This window comes from Oncorhynchus kisutch, linkage group LG17 (genome assembly GCF_002021735.2).
Source record: "Oncorhynchus kisutch isolate 150728-3 linkage group LG17, Okis_V2, whole genome shotgun sequence".
NCBI lineage: Eukaryota > Metazoa > Chordata > Actinopteri > Salmoniformes > Salmonidae > Oncorhynchus > Oncorhynchus kisutch.
Genome location: NC_034190.2, coordinates 71,309,023 through 71,326,194, shown reverse-complemented (window position 1 = coordinate 71,326,194; position 17,172 = coordinate 71,309,023). Strand labels below are relative to the sequence as shown.

The following is a 17,172-nucleotide window of genomic DNA, read 5'->3' as shown; positions in this document are numbered from 1 at the left end:
ATTGTAATGTACTGTTAAATCACAGTAATGCATCATCACAGACATGCAGTGGAGAAATGCACATCACAGATATACAGTGGAGAAATGTCATCAAGCCTTCGATGGGCAACGAGAACAACTGATTCGAGATCAACAACAGAGGGCGCCGATGCTCAGACTTCTCCAGCATCAAGGTAGGCCTAAACCACTGGGAGAAACATACTATTTAGGCCTACAGGCTAAAGGTCAAAGGTAGAGTAATTTCCACATCGTGTAGTATCAACACAAAGCTCTTCCACTTAACCGCTTTTGGTTAGGATGGTGGTGAATGTGATGCATGATGTCATGATGTCAAGCGCTCCAAATATCTTAGGCGGGCACGATACGCCTCGTGCGTTCTAAATTTAAAAAATCGAATCAAATATTACTTGTCCCATGCTTCGTAAACAACAGTTGTAGTAGACTAACAGTGAAAGTATATGTATTGGTGCGTAGTTTACGCGTAATTATTCATCTCTACATTAAATCCAATTTATGATCCATTTCAATGTTCATTTAACCATATAGCCTAACACATTTAAAAGTAATGGGGTTGTTTTAAAAATGTAAAGCAAAAGATATGCTAGGTGGTTCGGCGTCTCCTCACGGAGGGATTACGGCTGCCTATCAGCAGAACTCCCTGAATTCCATTCCGCCTTTTACGCAGGGCAGTGGCTCGTGTATCGCAATAGCATCGGACTTCCAAGTGACTTGCGTTGGCATTACAGGTCGAAGTTTCGGAGTGCAAGAGAAAGTAGGAGCGAAGTGATCTATCTCTTTCACGTGATTGATTTTTATTTATTTATTTCGTTTAAATAGAAAACGCATTAAGAAATACTTTTTATGTTGATGAAGTCCCACCGGGTGTGGGAGGTAGAAAATAATTGTCCTTTATAGAAAGTGTAAAGAGGTGCACCCAACCATTACTCAGTGGCCAGACGTGAAGGACCTTGATTTTCCTTTCCCCAGCATTTGCAGCCTGTGCTAGGTTGGTGGAAAATGGGCACGCGGATCCACTCGGTCTCTGGACTTATCGTCTCGTTGATATTTACATGTCATCTGATAAATGTAAGTGATCTTTTACATCCTTTTATTTTGAACTTTAATATATTTCTCATTAACAAGATTTTGGTCTAGTTTTCACACTGCTCCACGCACAACCGAACATTATTTCCTAAAGAAAATTAACTTACTACTAGGCTACTTTTCAAAACTTTATTACAGTGTAATGCTATTTGTTTCTTGGGTGTTGCGGGGCAAGTATCCCATATATAGCATAGTTGAATATATATGATTCACCACACGCTAATTATACGTGTTCTAAAAAATAATGTGACAAACTAGAATATCGAGTGGAATAGAGCTGATCTAATTCTGTCCATAGAAACAGTCTATTCATAGTCAAGTCTCTCTTCTGTCTACATGCAAAAAAACTTTCTCAGTCTTCTGTCTGAACCACACTCATTTCACATGAAACGCTTCAGGAAAACTGGCAGCGTTTGACCATTATTCCATTATTTGCGAATTTATGCAAAGGCTACATAAAACAATAATTGAATGGATGTGAAAGGACACTGGTCAGAATCTAGATTTGGTTGCTTATTAGTTACTGTGCATTAAAACCAACTTATTGGTAAACTAGATTGTAACCGCTTTTTTCTAGGGGGAAATACTGGTGTCTATAACAGGTATCAGCAAACTTGTGTCAATATACTTTGATAATGCCACTTGTTCTTGTATGAATATTCATCAGCATACTTTTCGAACTTGATTCAGTTCTTGTGCTAGTGGCATACTGTTTTCAATTCATTCAAAATGTTCTATGAATATCTCTTCAGAGCTTCACATTGGATCATAAGAATGATGTATGAAATGTATAGTGTAGCCTGGCCCTGTGCTCAAGTGATGTGAATTGTAGGAGACAATAACTCCAAGCTTTAAGACAAAACTACAAAACAAGGCTATCCGGACCACCTGCATTGACACCTTTTTGAACTGACTCTCTTGCACTGACTCTATGCCCAAACACTGCCCACTGGACACACCAGTAATTTCAACGTGGAAATTTGGGTAATATTTAGTTGACACATTGATCGATGAGATTTCAACCTATATTCACCCACTCAAAAAGACAGACAGAAGTTTCTTGAATTCCCAATGTGTTATCACTATGTTTTCAACCATCTAAAAGCACAACCAAATTCCAATGGAAATACAATGTCAGGCATTTTGTATTTATCGAACAATTTAATGTGTTATCACTGTGCTTCGTCTAATAGCACAACCAAATTACCTGGGTTGCAGTTGAGAGTACAAAGTGCAGTGATCAATACTGTTCAAGATTATGCGCAAATTATTATATCAATTGTGAAGGTCTCCACAGACCTCTGACATGAACATGGATGATTCATATCATTCCATAAGAAGACATGTACATTTATTGTCTGTATTGCAAAATGGATATTGAATTGTGTTTGGTTGTCAACGCAACCAAAAATCAACATTTGAAGGAGATGTATCTTTTGTCCCACTGACATAGTCTGGCTTTAATTCCAGTTTGCCTAGAAATTATTTATTGATATGTTGGATTGATGTCTCCATCTCAACCAAGAATCTAATTTGTAGACAAACTGGAATTAAAGCCAGACTAAATCAGTGGCACAGATGGAGCTATCCAAGCATAAGATACATCTCCTTCAAATGTTGATAATTGGTTGCGTTGACAACCAAACACAATTCAATATTCAGTTTGTCTACAAATTAATAATTGATATGTTGGAGTCATGTCTCCATCTCAACAAAAAATCAAAGAATAGGACTAAATCTAATCTAATCAAACTTTAAATGCACTTGGAATTAAGCTTGATTTGATTTAGTCCTATTCTTTAACTTAGATTTGATTTAGATGGAGACGTGATTCTGACATATTAATGATTAACTGGAATATTACATTTGAAATGAACCAAAGCTTGAAACCCTAAGTCTATATGGATTGTCTATTTTTAGTTGAACCCTGGGTTGAATTAAAACAATAGCTGTTGATGACTTTGTAAATGTTATATAGGCCTAAATAGTATAATTGATGATATATGACTTATAAAGTATGGTTGCATTTAATTTGCTGTGTTAAACCTACCTTTTGAAATGACTTTGATAGCAACAGTGAATATATTGAATTATTTAGAGATCTCTCAATAATCATTCTCACGATAGCACATAGGTAGTAGTCAGTCACAATTATCAAAGCTAAGCAGGGCTTGGTTAAAATCCTGTTTGGGAGACCAAATGAATAGCTGTAGATAGATCAGCTCTCCAGTAAGAGGTGCTGCCCAGACAATTTTTTCTTCTGATAGTGTTTATAACGTTGAAGATCTGACATTGTTTCCAAGTTACAAAGTCAACATATTTGACATAAGATTTGTCTATGTTGAAAATGACCGTTTGTTCAGTTTACTTGAGTGGCCTGTGTAGTCCCCAGACCTCAACCCATTGGAGCATCTTTGGGATGAATTGGAACGGGCTGTTCACAGCATGAATGTATCGCCATCCAATCTGCAGCAACTGTGTGATGCCATCACATCAGCGTGGCCCAACATCCCTGTGGAACGTTTCCGACACCTTCTTGAATGCCCCCCAAAATTCTGGCTGTTCTAGAGGCAAAGAGGGGTTTGGGGGGGGGGACCTAATAAACTGAGTAAGTGAATATGGGAAAATTTAGAAATTAGGATTTGTTATCTGTATGGTTATGATAAATTAGGCATTGTTGCGATCTGTTGGCATATAGATAAATGTGCTCACATTTATTTCCATTGCAGGCCTTGTGTTCTAAAAACAGTATGCTCAAAAGAGACATGACATGCCCACTAATGCATACTGATGCCACACACACACACTTTCACACTCACCACATTCGCTGCTGCTACTTCTCCACATACGCTGCTTCTACAGCTCAGTGTATTATCTATCCTGTTGCCTAGTCCCTTTACCCCTAACTATATGTACATAGCTACCTCAATTACCTCGTACCTCTGCACATAGACTCAGTACTGGCACTCCCTATATATAGACGTTATTCTTACTTGGTATTGTTATTCACTGTGTATTTATTCCTCCTGTCTCTATTTCTATTTCTATTTTTATGTTATCTTTTTAATCTTTATCTTTAACTCTGCATTGTTGGAAAAGGACCCGTAAGTAAGCATTTCAATCTTAGTCTCTACACCAGTTGTTTACGATATGACAAATAAAATTTGATTTGATTTGAGGAGATGGCACTTTATCCCACATGATAAGAATAATTATACTCCTGAGATCATGTCTGGATTCTCATCTATTTTTCATCAAATAGAAAAAGCGGTCAAGGTCTGTCTGTCAGGCACTTTTCTGTTTTTAATTTAATCAGAGAATGAGCGTTCTCTTAGAAGCCCTGTCCCAGATACACAGTCTAACACCTGTTTGAGATAGTCAATAAACCACAGTAAGCTGAGGGTAACAGACAAAACATGGAACATGTTGATGAGGAGCCCGCTGTCAATCCTGTGGCTTACATGATGATAATGGGAAGTCTAAATGTTGTCATGTCCAATTGGCTGAAGTATGTGTTTTTTCTGTTGTAGTTGAATTTTCAAGCATGTCATGAATCACTCTCAATGTTCAACTTATTTTTGGGTCTCCATTCAGCGATCATCTGATACATGTTGACTCGCCTGTCTGTATTAGGAGTTGGCTTCCATATAGTTTTACCAGTAACCTCGATGACGACCAAGGATGACAATAGCAACATAATTTAATTATCAGTAGCAGCATCTGTTTCTTGCGTTTTGAGTCTGCACACTGACAGGCTTGACTCTATGTTTCAATTAAGTACATACTGCTGTTGCTGTGGGCTTAGTGCTCAATGGGATCTTTGGGATGTCCCTACCCGAAAACCCTATCCTTAACCCCTACCCTAACCTTAATCATAACCTTAACCATTTTACATCTCAACTTCAATGGGGTAAGGACTTCCCAAGGATCCCGGATAGAAAGGGCCGTTGCGATGGGGGCCCCCTTCACTCCTCTGGAATGTCAGGGTAAGTCGGATCAATCAACTCAAACAATCAACATCAATAAAATGGCACATACCAGTTGACTAACTCAATCAACTGCTCTTATCCTGCTATTAACCACCAATACCTTGTATTGGGGATTATTTAAGCATAATAAGTAGAAATTCTTAAATTAAACAATGGAAAAATTGATTAAATTTAAAAAAGTGTGAACTTGTATTGAAAAGGGGATGATGTGTGTAATAACAACAATATAACCTCATATTTTCCTGGTTTACTAGATTTCAGAAATGGGTATAGAAGTGCATTGCTCGATATTCCCTGTTATCTCAAGCCGGCATTTCCTATGTTTTATCGACCCTCCTGTTTTCTCATGACTTGAGAACGTCAATCTTTACGTCATACTTTGGCAAAGCAAGCAGCATCTGTCCAGGATATTGTCAGAGCCACGGTTTTTGATCTGGTTCTGTGCCCGTCCTGACTGCCTGTCATTACGAGCAGTTTGGAGTTGAGGCCACTTGGTTTTCTGGTTGTCTGACATCAGAACTGTGAGCACATCTGACTATTTTGGCTCTGCGAGCCCTCTCTCCCGGTATGGACTGCAACAGCCACAAGTGTCCCCTGACTTCATTGGGGGTGGCGTGAGCCACGCGGGGGAAGGGTGCCCTGGATTCCTGTGACCATAAACAGACTGTGTGCCCATTGTCATAAACCTTGGTCTTTTTTAATCCTGTGAAACTCAACCCATTTATTCCCATCTAAATGTTATGCAACATCTTGATATAGCTAGTGCCATGTGTGTGGTATATTAAGTAAGCAATGGAGTTTGATTCTGTGTGCTGCTGTCTTGTCACCCCAGATCTGTCTGTACACGTGTGGTGAGATTTAGAAGCTGAGAAGTCAGTTGATGCTTTATTAGGGATAGGCGTCCCGTCAACGTCACGATCGCAGATTTTAGAGAAACAACAAATGCCGGTACATATAAGTGTCTTATATCGGCTGAAAGCTTAATTCTTGTTAATATAACTGCACTGTCCAATTTACAGTAGCTATTACTGCAAAACAATGCCATGCTATTGTTTGAGGAGAGCTCCTAAAAACAAAACACTTTTTTCACCGTGATAGGTTTGATAAATTCACCTCTGAAGGTGAAAGGTGTACTTACATTCTGTCACGCCCTGATCGTAGAGATCTTTTTATTCTCTATGTTTGGATGGTCAGGGTGTGACTCGGGTGGGAAACTCTATGTTCTGTGTTTCTATGTTTTGGCCGGGTATGGTTCTCAATCAGCGACATTTATAATAAAGAAAAATGTACGCTTACCACGCTTTACCTTGATTTTCAAGACAGCGATCATGACACATTCTGAAATGTTGCTCTGATTTATCATCCAAAGGGTCCCAGGGATAACACGAAGTGTCGTTTTGTTAGATAAAATCCCTTTTCATATCCCAAAAAGGTCCATATAGCATGCACAATTGATTTTGTATTTCCACTCGTTCAATTTGCAAAGAAAGGAATCTGTGAAAATCTAGCCCTAAACGTTGTTTTAACCCGTCAAATCACATTCGTATTTATTCCCCAGAGATCCTAGAACGTAACCAGACTTCACTATATCATTAAGAGTGTAGTATATCCTATAGGGCACCAAATTTGGTCGGAGAGCGACGCCCTCATGGCACGCCGATGACGCGAGCGGTCTTCACTTGATTGACTGTAACTTTGTCAAATAAGCACCAATCAGGGTCAAACAAAGCTAGCTAGATAGTGAATGAGCTGGGCTTTACGGGAGTATGTGGAATCTGTAGCAAAATGTTGCTGCTAATCTTGTGCGACAGCAAGCCTTTCCTTTTGGACAGAAATGATAAAAATATGGAGATTTATGAAGTTATGAAAACTGGGCGTTTTGCAAATGTTGAACTTATAATAGGGCTACTAATACTGGAATAGCTAAATCAATGTCCAAGTATACAGATTTGAGGATTTTCTTGCGAAAAATGTAATGTGAATGTAAATGTTGCCCAAATGTACCTGGGTGACTTCACACTAAATCTCATGTAGTTTGCTCATACTTCAATTTATCCGTCCGGAATTACAACCAGAGTGATGGACCTTTCTGTTGCATTTCAAAAATGGTGTTAGAAAATAAACAAACGGTTGTATTTTCTTCTACCAGATCTATTGTGTTATATTCTTCGACATTCCATTCACATGTCCACAAACTTCAAAGTGTTTCCTTTCAAATGGTACCAAGAATATGCATATCCTTGCTTCAGGGCCTGAGCTACAGGCAGTTAGATTTGGGTATGTAATTTTAGGCGAAAATTGAAAAAAGGGGGCTATCCCTAAGAAGATTTATAGCTGTGATCCTTTAATCCAATCAAATCAAATCAAATTGTATTGGTCACATACACATATTTAGCAGATGTTATTGCAGGTGTAGCAACATGCTTTATACAATGGTCTGACTGCTACCCCACACAGTTTAAGCAATGCACTTCAGACACATGTTAGGGATGCAAATTCCCAAATTCTGAATTGACTAGTTATTTGTTCTCTATTGACTAGCTACCTGTACTGACTAGCTACTTGTTCTTACGAGCTACCTGTTCTGGTGAGCAACCTCTTCTGACTATCTACCTGTTCTGTATTGACTAGCTACTAGAGGTGCGTTCAGCAAATTAAATAGTTGCGAACGTTAGCTAACATATCCAAAACATTTTTTGTGTTAGCCGCGACCGTTCACTAACGTTAGCTAACAGTCTGAGAAGGTAATGTGCGGCGAACGTAAGTGTCTGTATCCGGTCTAAACTGAAGCTAAAAATAATCAAGTGGCAGTTGAAGTCAGAAGTTTACATACACCTTAGACAAATACATTTAAACTCCGTTTTCACAATTCCTGACATCCAATCCTAGTAAAAATTCCCTGTCTTAGGTCAGTTAGGATCACCACTTAATTTTAAGAATGTAAAATGTCAGAAAAATAGTAGAGAGAATTATTTATTTGAGCTTTTATTTTTTTCATCACATTCCCAGTGGGTCAGAAGTTTACATACACTCAATTAGTATTTGGTAGCATTTCCTTTAAATTGTTTAACTTGGGCCAAATGTTTTGGGTACCCTTCCACAAGCTTCCCACAATAAGTCGGGTGAATTTTGGCCCATTCGTCCTGACAGAGCTGGTGTAACTGAGTCAGGTTCCTAGGCCTCCTTGCTCGCACACCCTTTTTCAGTTCTGCCCACAATTCTTCTATGGGATTGAGGTCGGGGCTTTGTGATGGCTACTCCAATACCTTGACTTTTTGCCCTTAAGCCATTTTGCCACAACTTTGGAAGTATGTTTGGGGTCATTGTCCACTTGGAAAACCCATTTGCGACCAAGCTTTAACTGATGTCTTGAGATGTTGCTTCAATATATCCACATAATTTTGCTGCCTCATGGTGCCATTTATTTTGTGAAGTGCACCAGTCCCTCCTGCACAAAGCACCCCCATAACATGATGCTGCCACCCCCATGCTTCACGGTTGGGATGGTGTTCTTCAGCTTGCAAGCCTCCCCCTTTTTCCTCCAAACATAACGATGGTCATTATGGCCAAACAGTTCTATTTTTGTTTCATCAGACCAGAGGACATTTATCCAAAAAGTAAGATCTTTGTTCCGATGTGCAGTTGCAAACAGTAGTCTGGCTTTTTTATGATGGTTTTGGAGCAGTGGCTTCTTCCTTGCTGAGCAGCCTTTCAGGTTATGTCGATATAGGACTCGTTTTTAGGTGGATATAGATACTTTTGTACCTGTTTCCTCCAGAATCTTCACATGGTCATTTGCTGTTGTTCTGCGATTGATTTGCACTTTTCGCACCAAATTACGTTCATCTCTAGGAGACAGAACGTGTCTCCTTCCTGAGCGGTATGACGACTGCGTGGTCCCATGGTGTTTAATACTTGCGGACTATTGTTTGTACAGATGAATTGCTCCCAAGGATGAACCAGAGTTGTGGAGGTCTACACATGTTTTTGTGAGGTCTTTGATTTTCACATGATGTCAAGCAAAGAGGCACTGAGTTTGAAGGTAGGCCTTGAAATACATCCAAAGGTACACCTCCAATTGACTCAAATAATGTCAATTAGCCTATCAGAGGCTTCTAAAGCCATGACATAATTTTCTGGAATTTTCCAAGCTGTTTAAAGGCACAGTCAACTTCGTGTACGGTATGTAAACTTCTGAACCACTGGAATTGTGATACAGAGAATTATAAGTGAAATCATCTGTCTGTAAACAATTGTTGGAGAAATTACTTGTGTCATGCACAGAGTAGATGTCCTAACCGACCAAAACTATAGTTTGTTAACAAGAAATTTGTGGAGTGGTTTGAAAAATGAGTTTTAATGACTCCAACCTAAGTGTATGTAAACTTCCGACTTCAACTGTAGACTTTCTTTCATATTTAGTAGGAATAGCTAAGTCATTTTGAGTTTGCATATTGTTGCTAAAAAGCCACAGTAATCCTTGCAAAAAGTAGCCGTTTGATGTTTCACTGTAACATTTTGGAATGTTCATTCAAATCATTCAACCGAAATTGTTACTCTGGCAACATGTTCGCTGCAAAGAGAAGCCTTGTTGAACTGTTCTCTATTGACTAGCTACCTGTTCTGACTAGCTACCTGTTCTCTCTTGACTAGCTACTTCAGTGAAGAGCCACACAATAAGGAACCCAGCCAGGGTCTCTGAAGCACAGCAGAGCAAACAGCAGCCACACCACCACCGTTTAGAAAGTTGGGCCCCAAGAACTTCAGCTATGTGGGTGAAGACAAAGACTCCAGCCACCCAAGTCATAGACTGTTCTCTCTACTACCGCATGGCAAGCAGTACCAATGCACCAAGTCTAGAACCGACAGGATCCTAAACAGTTTCTACCCCCAAACCATAAGACTGCTAAATAGGTAGTTAAATAGTGAACCAAATATCTACCCAGACTATCTACGTTGACCCTTTTTGCACTCATTCTTTTGACTCATCACATAAAGTGCCTTCAGAAAGTATTTATACCCCTTGACTTATTCCACATTTTGTTGTGTTTCAGCCTGAATTCAACATGTATTAAATTGATTTAGTTTCTTACCCATCTACATACAATACTCCATAATTACAAAGTAAAAACATGTTTTTAGAAATGTTTGCAAATTAATTACAGAAGTATCTAATTAAATAAGATTTCATACCCCTGAGTAAATACATTTTAGAATCACCTTTGGCAGTGATATCAGCTGTGAGTCTTTCTGGGTAAGTCTCTAACAGCTTTGCACACCTGGATTGTACAATATTTGCACATGGTTGTTTTAAAATTCTTAAAGCTCTGTCAAGTTGCTTGTTGATTTCTTTTTTCCCCTTTTTTTTCTTTCACCTTTATTTAACCAGGGAGGCCTGTTGAGAACAAGTTCTCATTTACAACTGCGACCTGGCCAAGATAAAGCAAAGCAGTGTGACAAAAACAACAACACATAAACAAACGTGCAGTCAATTAAACAATATAAAAATCTATGCACAGTGTGTGCAAATGTAGAAGATTAGGGAGGTAAGGCAATAAATAGGCCATAGAGGCGAAATAATTACAATTTAGCATTAGATGTGCAGATGATGATGTGCAAGTAGAGATACTGGGGTGCAAAAGAGCAACAAGATAAATAACAATATGGGGATGAGGTAGTTGGGTGTGCTATTTACAGATTGGATGTGTACAGGTAAGCTGCTCTGACAGCTGATGCTTAAAGTTAGAGAGGGAGATATAAGTCTCCATTCGTTCCAGTCATTGGCAGCAGAGAACTGGAAGGAAAGGCGGCCAAAGTAAGTGTTGGCTTTGGGGATGACCAGTGAAATATACCTGCTGGATACCTGTTGATCATTGCTAGACAGCCATTTTAAAGTCTTGCCATAGATTTCCAAGCTAATTTAAGTCTGAACTGTAACTTAGCCACTCAGGAACATTCAATGTTGTCTTGGTAAGCAACTCCAGTGTATATTTGTTCCTTGTGTTTTAGGTTATTGTCCTCCTGAAAGGCGAGTTTGCTTCCCAGTATCTGTTGGAAAGCAGACTGCACCAGGTTTTGCTCTAGGATTTTGACTGTGCTTAGCTCTATTCCATTTCTTTTCAACCTAAAAGACTCCCTAGTCCTTGCTGATGACAAGCATACCCATAACACAATGCCGCCACCACCATGCTTGAAAATGTGAAGAGTGATTACTTAGTGATGTGATGTGTTTGATTTACCCAAATGTAAGGCTTTGTATTCAAGACATAAAGTACATTTCTTTGCCAATTGTTTTGCCGTTTTACTTATGTGCTTTGTTGCAAAAATGATGCATGTTTTGGAATATTTGTATTCTGTACAGGCTTTATTTAGGTTAGTATTGTGGAGTAACTACAATGTCAGTTTTTTCTAGTCACAGCCATTAAACTCTATAACTGTTTTAAAGTCACCATTGGCCTCATGGTGAAATCCCTGAGCGGTTTCCTTCCTCTCCGGCAACTGAATTAGGAAGGACGCTTGTATCTTTGTAGTGAATGGGTGTATTGATACACCATCCAAAGTGTAATTAATAACTTGCTCAACACCATGCTCAAAGGGATATTCAATGTCTGCTTTTTTCCCTACCAATCTACCAATAGGTGCCCTTCTTTGCAAGGCATTGGAAAACCTCCCTGGTCTTTGTGGTTGAATCTGTGTTTTGAAATTCACTGCTTGACTGAGGGACCTTACAGATAATTGTATGTGTGAGGTACAGAGATGAGGTTGTCATTCAAAAATCAAGGTAAACACTATTATTGCACACATAGTGAGTCCATGCAACTTATTGTGTGACTTGTTAAGCACATTTTTCCTCCTGAGCTTATTTAGGTTTGCCATAACAAAGGGGTTGAATACTTATTGACTCAAGAAATTTCAGCTTTTCATTTTTAATAAATTAATACACATTTCTAAAAACGTAATTCCACTTTGACATTATGGGGTACTGTGTGTAGGCCAGTGAACAACATCTCAATTGAATCCATTTTAAATTCAGGCTGTAAAACAAGAACATTTGGAAAAAGTCAAAGGGTGTGAGTACTTTCAGAAGGCTCTATACACTGCTGCTACTGTTTATTATCTATCCTATTGCCTAGTTACTTTATTCATACCTATATGTACATATCTACCTCAATTATCTCATTCATAACCCTGCATGTCAACTCGTTACTCACCCTGTGTATATAGCCAAGTTATCTTTACTCCCTGTGTATTTATTCCTCATGTTATTATTTTTCTGCATTGTTGGGAAGAGCCTGTAAGTAAGCATTTTACTTTTAGCCTACACCTGTTGTTTATGAAGCATGTGACAAATCAAATTTGATTTGACTTGACTTGGCTTGACAAACATTGCATTGTTGAGTTAGTCCCCCCCCCCAAGAGGGGAAGGATGCCATCTTGTCTCAGAGGACAATGCTATTGTGAAGTGGCTGGTTGGCCCCGGCCTCCTCAAACACACACACACACACGTTTTGTTCTTCCTATCCTCCTGGGGACGAAACATTTTTTTCCATTCAAATCCTATTTTCCCTAACCCTTCCCATAACTCTAAACTTATCCCTAACCCGTAACCCTAAACCTAACCACTAACCCCTTACCTAACCCTAATTCTAACCCTGAACCTAACCACTAAGCTTAAAATAGCCATTTTCCTCACGATGGAGAATTTTCCTAGTTTTACTGTTTTACTTTTGGAGTTTTTAAGACCCAATACACACACACACACACACACACACACACACACACACACACACACACACACACACACACACACACACACACACACACACACACACACACACACACACACACACACACACACACACACACACACACACACAGGATGGTTACAGCTGTTACGACTCTGAACCTGACTTTTTGTGTTCTGTAGTCAGGTTTCTACATGATTTATTCACTACAGAGATTCTCCTGCACCTTGGGGATAAACCTTTCAATTCATGGTTCTCATGCAATTGTGCCTTTCATCTTGTTTAAGTTTATTATAGCTTGAGGCATAACTTGATTCAACTTGAAACAAAGAATCTGCTTTTACTATTCATTCATTAATTCATTCACACAGACGATTCTTTCTCAATTGTCTGATAGCAAAACAATGGGTTCTAGCGAGCAGCGGAGTATTCAAGACTCACAGTTAATACAGTTTTTTTTTACAATCCCTTTGGCACTAATTTCAGAACCTTGTGGTCATTTTTCAAAACTCTAGACACAAAACTCAAAACGGTCATCACCTGTAACACAGGCTGTCCAATGTTCAAAACCTTGCATTGTGCATTCATATCTCTAAAGAAACCTTGCACTTGCAGAATCATTGATTCAGAAAACTCACTTATCATGAAATACCATTGGAACAATCATTTAGATCACCCACACACAAGATACCGATAGTTTCACTGTGTAGTTGTTCGTTCAATCATTAAATATTGTAGTACAAAATATGTCACATGTTTCATTATGCTACTACACGTAAATACATCACTGTAAAATAACTAGTAGAGAGAATACTACAGACACAGTGGAATCATTGAACGAAATATGAAATTTATTGATGAAATACAATAAAATCACAACATAGGTTTAAAAAATAATTAGCTACAAAATAAGAAAAAAAACAACAGTAAAACATCAACTGCAGTGTTCCTCACCTGGCTTACTGTAAAACATCAACTGCAGTGTTCCTCACCTGGCTTACTGTAAAACATCAACTGCAGTGTTCCTCACCTGGCTTACTGTAAAAATCAAAACAAAGGATTGATTACTGTACTTCTATATTTCCATCAACCCTGTTTTGTGGTTTTGGCCACAGGTTCTCATCCACATCACAATTTATGTTTTAATTAGTCAAACATCTTGGGAAGTATCTTCGGGCATGGCGAATCCAGGCCTGCCACTGGTCTGCTGTGATGTCATTGCATGCGTCATCCATAGCCAGGAGAAGGGTGGCTTGTTCGTGAGGGCGCCTATCATATACCTGCCACCTCTATGTGGAGAAAAAAATCCTCAATCGGGTTAAGGAAAGGAGAGTATGGGGGTAAGTACAGGGTGGTAAATTCTGGATGGGCCTGAAACCATGCTTGCTCCATTTGAGCATGGTGGAACCTGACATTATCCCACACAATGACATAGGTCACGCCATCAGCTCTAAAGACCTGGTTTAGCTCATCAAGGAAGGTTACATTCCAACAGCGAATCATGTGGCTGCCTGCAACTCAATATATAGAGTATATAGGGTAGAGAGCTTTAGATGTTGTTCGACCAAACATTAGAACAGGCAAGATGAGTAATCTAAGCAACTTTGACCGTGGTATGATTGTTGATGTCACACATGGTGATTCCAGCATCTCAGAAACAGCTGCCCTCCTGTGATTTTTACGGATGACAGTTTCTAGAGTTTACAGAGAATGGTGCGATAAACAAACACTTTCAGTGAGCGGCAGTTCTGTGGGCAAAAACATATTTTTAATGAGAGAGGTCAGAGGAGAATGTCCAGACTCATTCAAGCTAACAAAAGGCCACCAATGCTCAAATAACAGCTGTTTAAAACAGTGTTGTGCAGAAAGGCATCTCTTAACGTACAACACCATGAATAATTCCGGCTGTTGTGGAGGCAAAAGGGGGTCCTACCCAGTACTAGATAGGTGTACATAATAAAGTGGCCGGTGAGTGGACAGTAATGTCAAATCTGAAAACATGGTCTGGAAAAGTGGTACATGGGACCATAGAAACAGTGTCTGATAAAGAATGATGATGAAATATTACATCCATAGATAATGTAGTCCAATTGGTTCATATTCCACGGTAATTGGTGTCAATGGATCTCGTTATCCTGAAACTTTCATGAACTAAACATGTAATATTGTTTGTCAGTTTCCATAAAACTATATATTAAGGCTAATGCAACAGTTACTTATCATTTTGAGCAGTTGTATCAATTGATAGTTAGATCATTGTAATGAAATAAATAGACAGTCATCTCAGATGTAATGTGTGAATTGCATTTTGGTTATACTTTGATGTTGATGTTTGATGTTGAAGTTGTGTTATTTTGAACAGGTGATTTTAGTTCAATGAACAAATTATCTTAGCTGTATGTGTATTGAATCCAAGCAATTGGAAATAGTGTCCGTTTTGAAAAATTTGCATTTTGATCATTGGTTGTGAGTTTTGTGTCTAGAGTTTTGAAAAATGACATCAAGGTTCTGAAATTAGTGCCCAAGTGATTGTAAAAAACTGTAAATCAAATGCTTTGTTTTGTCACTCAGCTCTACAAACAAGCCTCTTAGACGTCTTCTTGCATTAATAAATCAATTGCTTTGTTTTGTCCAATCAACTCAACAAACAAGCATCTTAGTCCTCTTCTCACAATGCAGCGTGTTCTGCGGTTGTGGGTGTGGTGGGGAGGGTGTGCTTGGCTTTCATGTGTTTCACTTCCGTGTCAGATGGAGGGGCAGATTCCAAACACAGCTGCACCTCAGCTCGTACAGGACGGAGCATGTGCTGACATAAGCAGGAGCAGTACGCATACTCCTCTTCCTGTGCCGCCTGTCTTGCTTGATGCAACAGGAGACCCCAGTGTTTCCCCTTGGTTATTTTTCCAGCAGCGGTGGCAAAGGGAGTGGGGTGAGAAAAAATATCTGTTTCAAAGCAAATTTCCTGCAATTATACACATAGTGCCATGCTTATACCATGTTCTTATGCTGTCTGATTAACTCAGACGTTATAACAAAATCAATGTGGGCCTCATAACAGGCCATTTTTAGAATTTTACATTCTCCCTGACTGTCTTGTTTATATTTTCAGATTGTTAGTTAAAGATGATATTATTTAAAACTCTGTAGCTCCATGATCTTTTCTACATACTTCATATCGGAATTTAGTCCTTTAACTCCACACTGAAAATGTTCACAATTTTTTTCTCAAAACATATCTGCATATATTTCCATTTTGTATTTATAAATCATATCTTTTGGAGTGGTGGCAAAAATGTAGCAGTGGAGGCCCACCGGTGTAAATGAATAGAGGGTTGTCACTGGCCCCTGAGAAACCCTGTTTCCCCTTCTTCCCCATTCTCCGTTTCCCTCTCTTAACCCCAGATTTAAAAACAAATTATATTTAACCATTATTTAACTAGGCAAGTCCCTCTCTTAACCCCAGATCTTTGCTTGGCTCTTTTTTGGAACACACATCATCCTAAACTATATGTCACACTTCAGTACATTGCTGTGATGATGTGGGCAGAAAGCCTCCTCTCCTCATTACATGTGGAGTTATGCTGGATTACAGGCCTATAAGGTTCAAGAGCAAAGGTTCACTATAAACCTTGAATAAAGGTTAATGGTGTCAATGGCCTCCGATCAGCCTAACTGACAAACAGTCTAAATAAATACTCTTGATTCCAAATACCTGCTTTATTTAGTGCTGATTCAGCTTGAGTGAAGAAGCTTTAGTCTAGATGGATTCTTCCTCATTCCTCTTTTATGGAACTATGTTTGTCAGTCAGAGAGCCAATTGAGTTCAGGCTGAGGTCACTGGCCGGAGGCATCATAGAGAGAAACTATTCTTATGTCCCAAATGGCTCCCTATTCCCTATAAAGTACACTACTTTTGACCAAAACCTTATGGACCCTGGTCAAAAGTAGGGGACTATATAGGAGATAGAGTGCCATTTGGGATGTAGCCTTTGTATTGTGCTGGGAGGCGTTCTCTCCCGGTTTTCTCTGCCTGTCTCTTGGCCCTCCACTTATTGGAGATTCATTGAAATGCTAAATTAGTATGGCACTTTCCCCTTTGAAGGCACTTTATCATCATCTGTGTTCTTTAGAATCCTCCTCATTGTTTTTTTACACTGGCATTGACGTTAAGCCATTTGAATGCTCTGCTGATTTTCAAGAGGAGTTCATGTATTGTTATATGAATCTTCCCTAGTTGTAGCCTTCCCTACTCTGCAGCACGGAAGAGGGTTAGTTACCCTATTTATCAAGGCTTCTATGGCTATAGAAATGATGTTTTTGGAGCCTCTATTTTT

The 17,172-nt window shown here is 39.1% G+C and overlaps 1 protein-coding gene across 10 annotated transcripts in view; it reads left to right on the top strand.

Moving 5' to 3' along the window:
* The first annotated feature begins 676 nt into the window (after nt 1-676).
* hspg2 (heparan sulfate proteoglycan 2) overlaps nt 677-17,172 on the top strand; it is a 193,513-nt gene continuing 177,017 nt past the window's right edge. For 3 of the 10 annotated variants that reach the window (XM_031794508.1, XM_031794510.1, XM_031794505.1), the window contains exon 1: nt 678-1,086. In XM_031794508.1, the coding sequence (XP_031650368.1) occupies nt 1,018-1,086 (69 nt within the window). In that variant the 5' untranslated portion in view covers nt 678-1,017. Of the gene's footprint in view, nt 1,087-17,172 lie in introns of all 10 variants that reach the window. The other 7 variants (XM_031794506.1, XM_031794504.1, XM_031794511.1 and 4 more) reach the window with 4 other exon arrangements.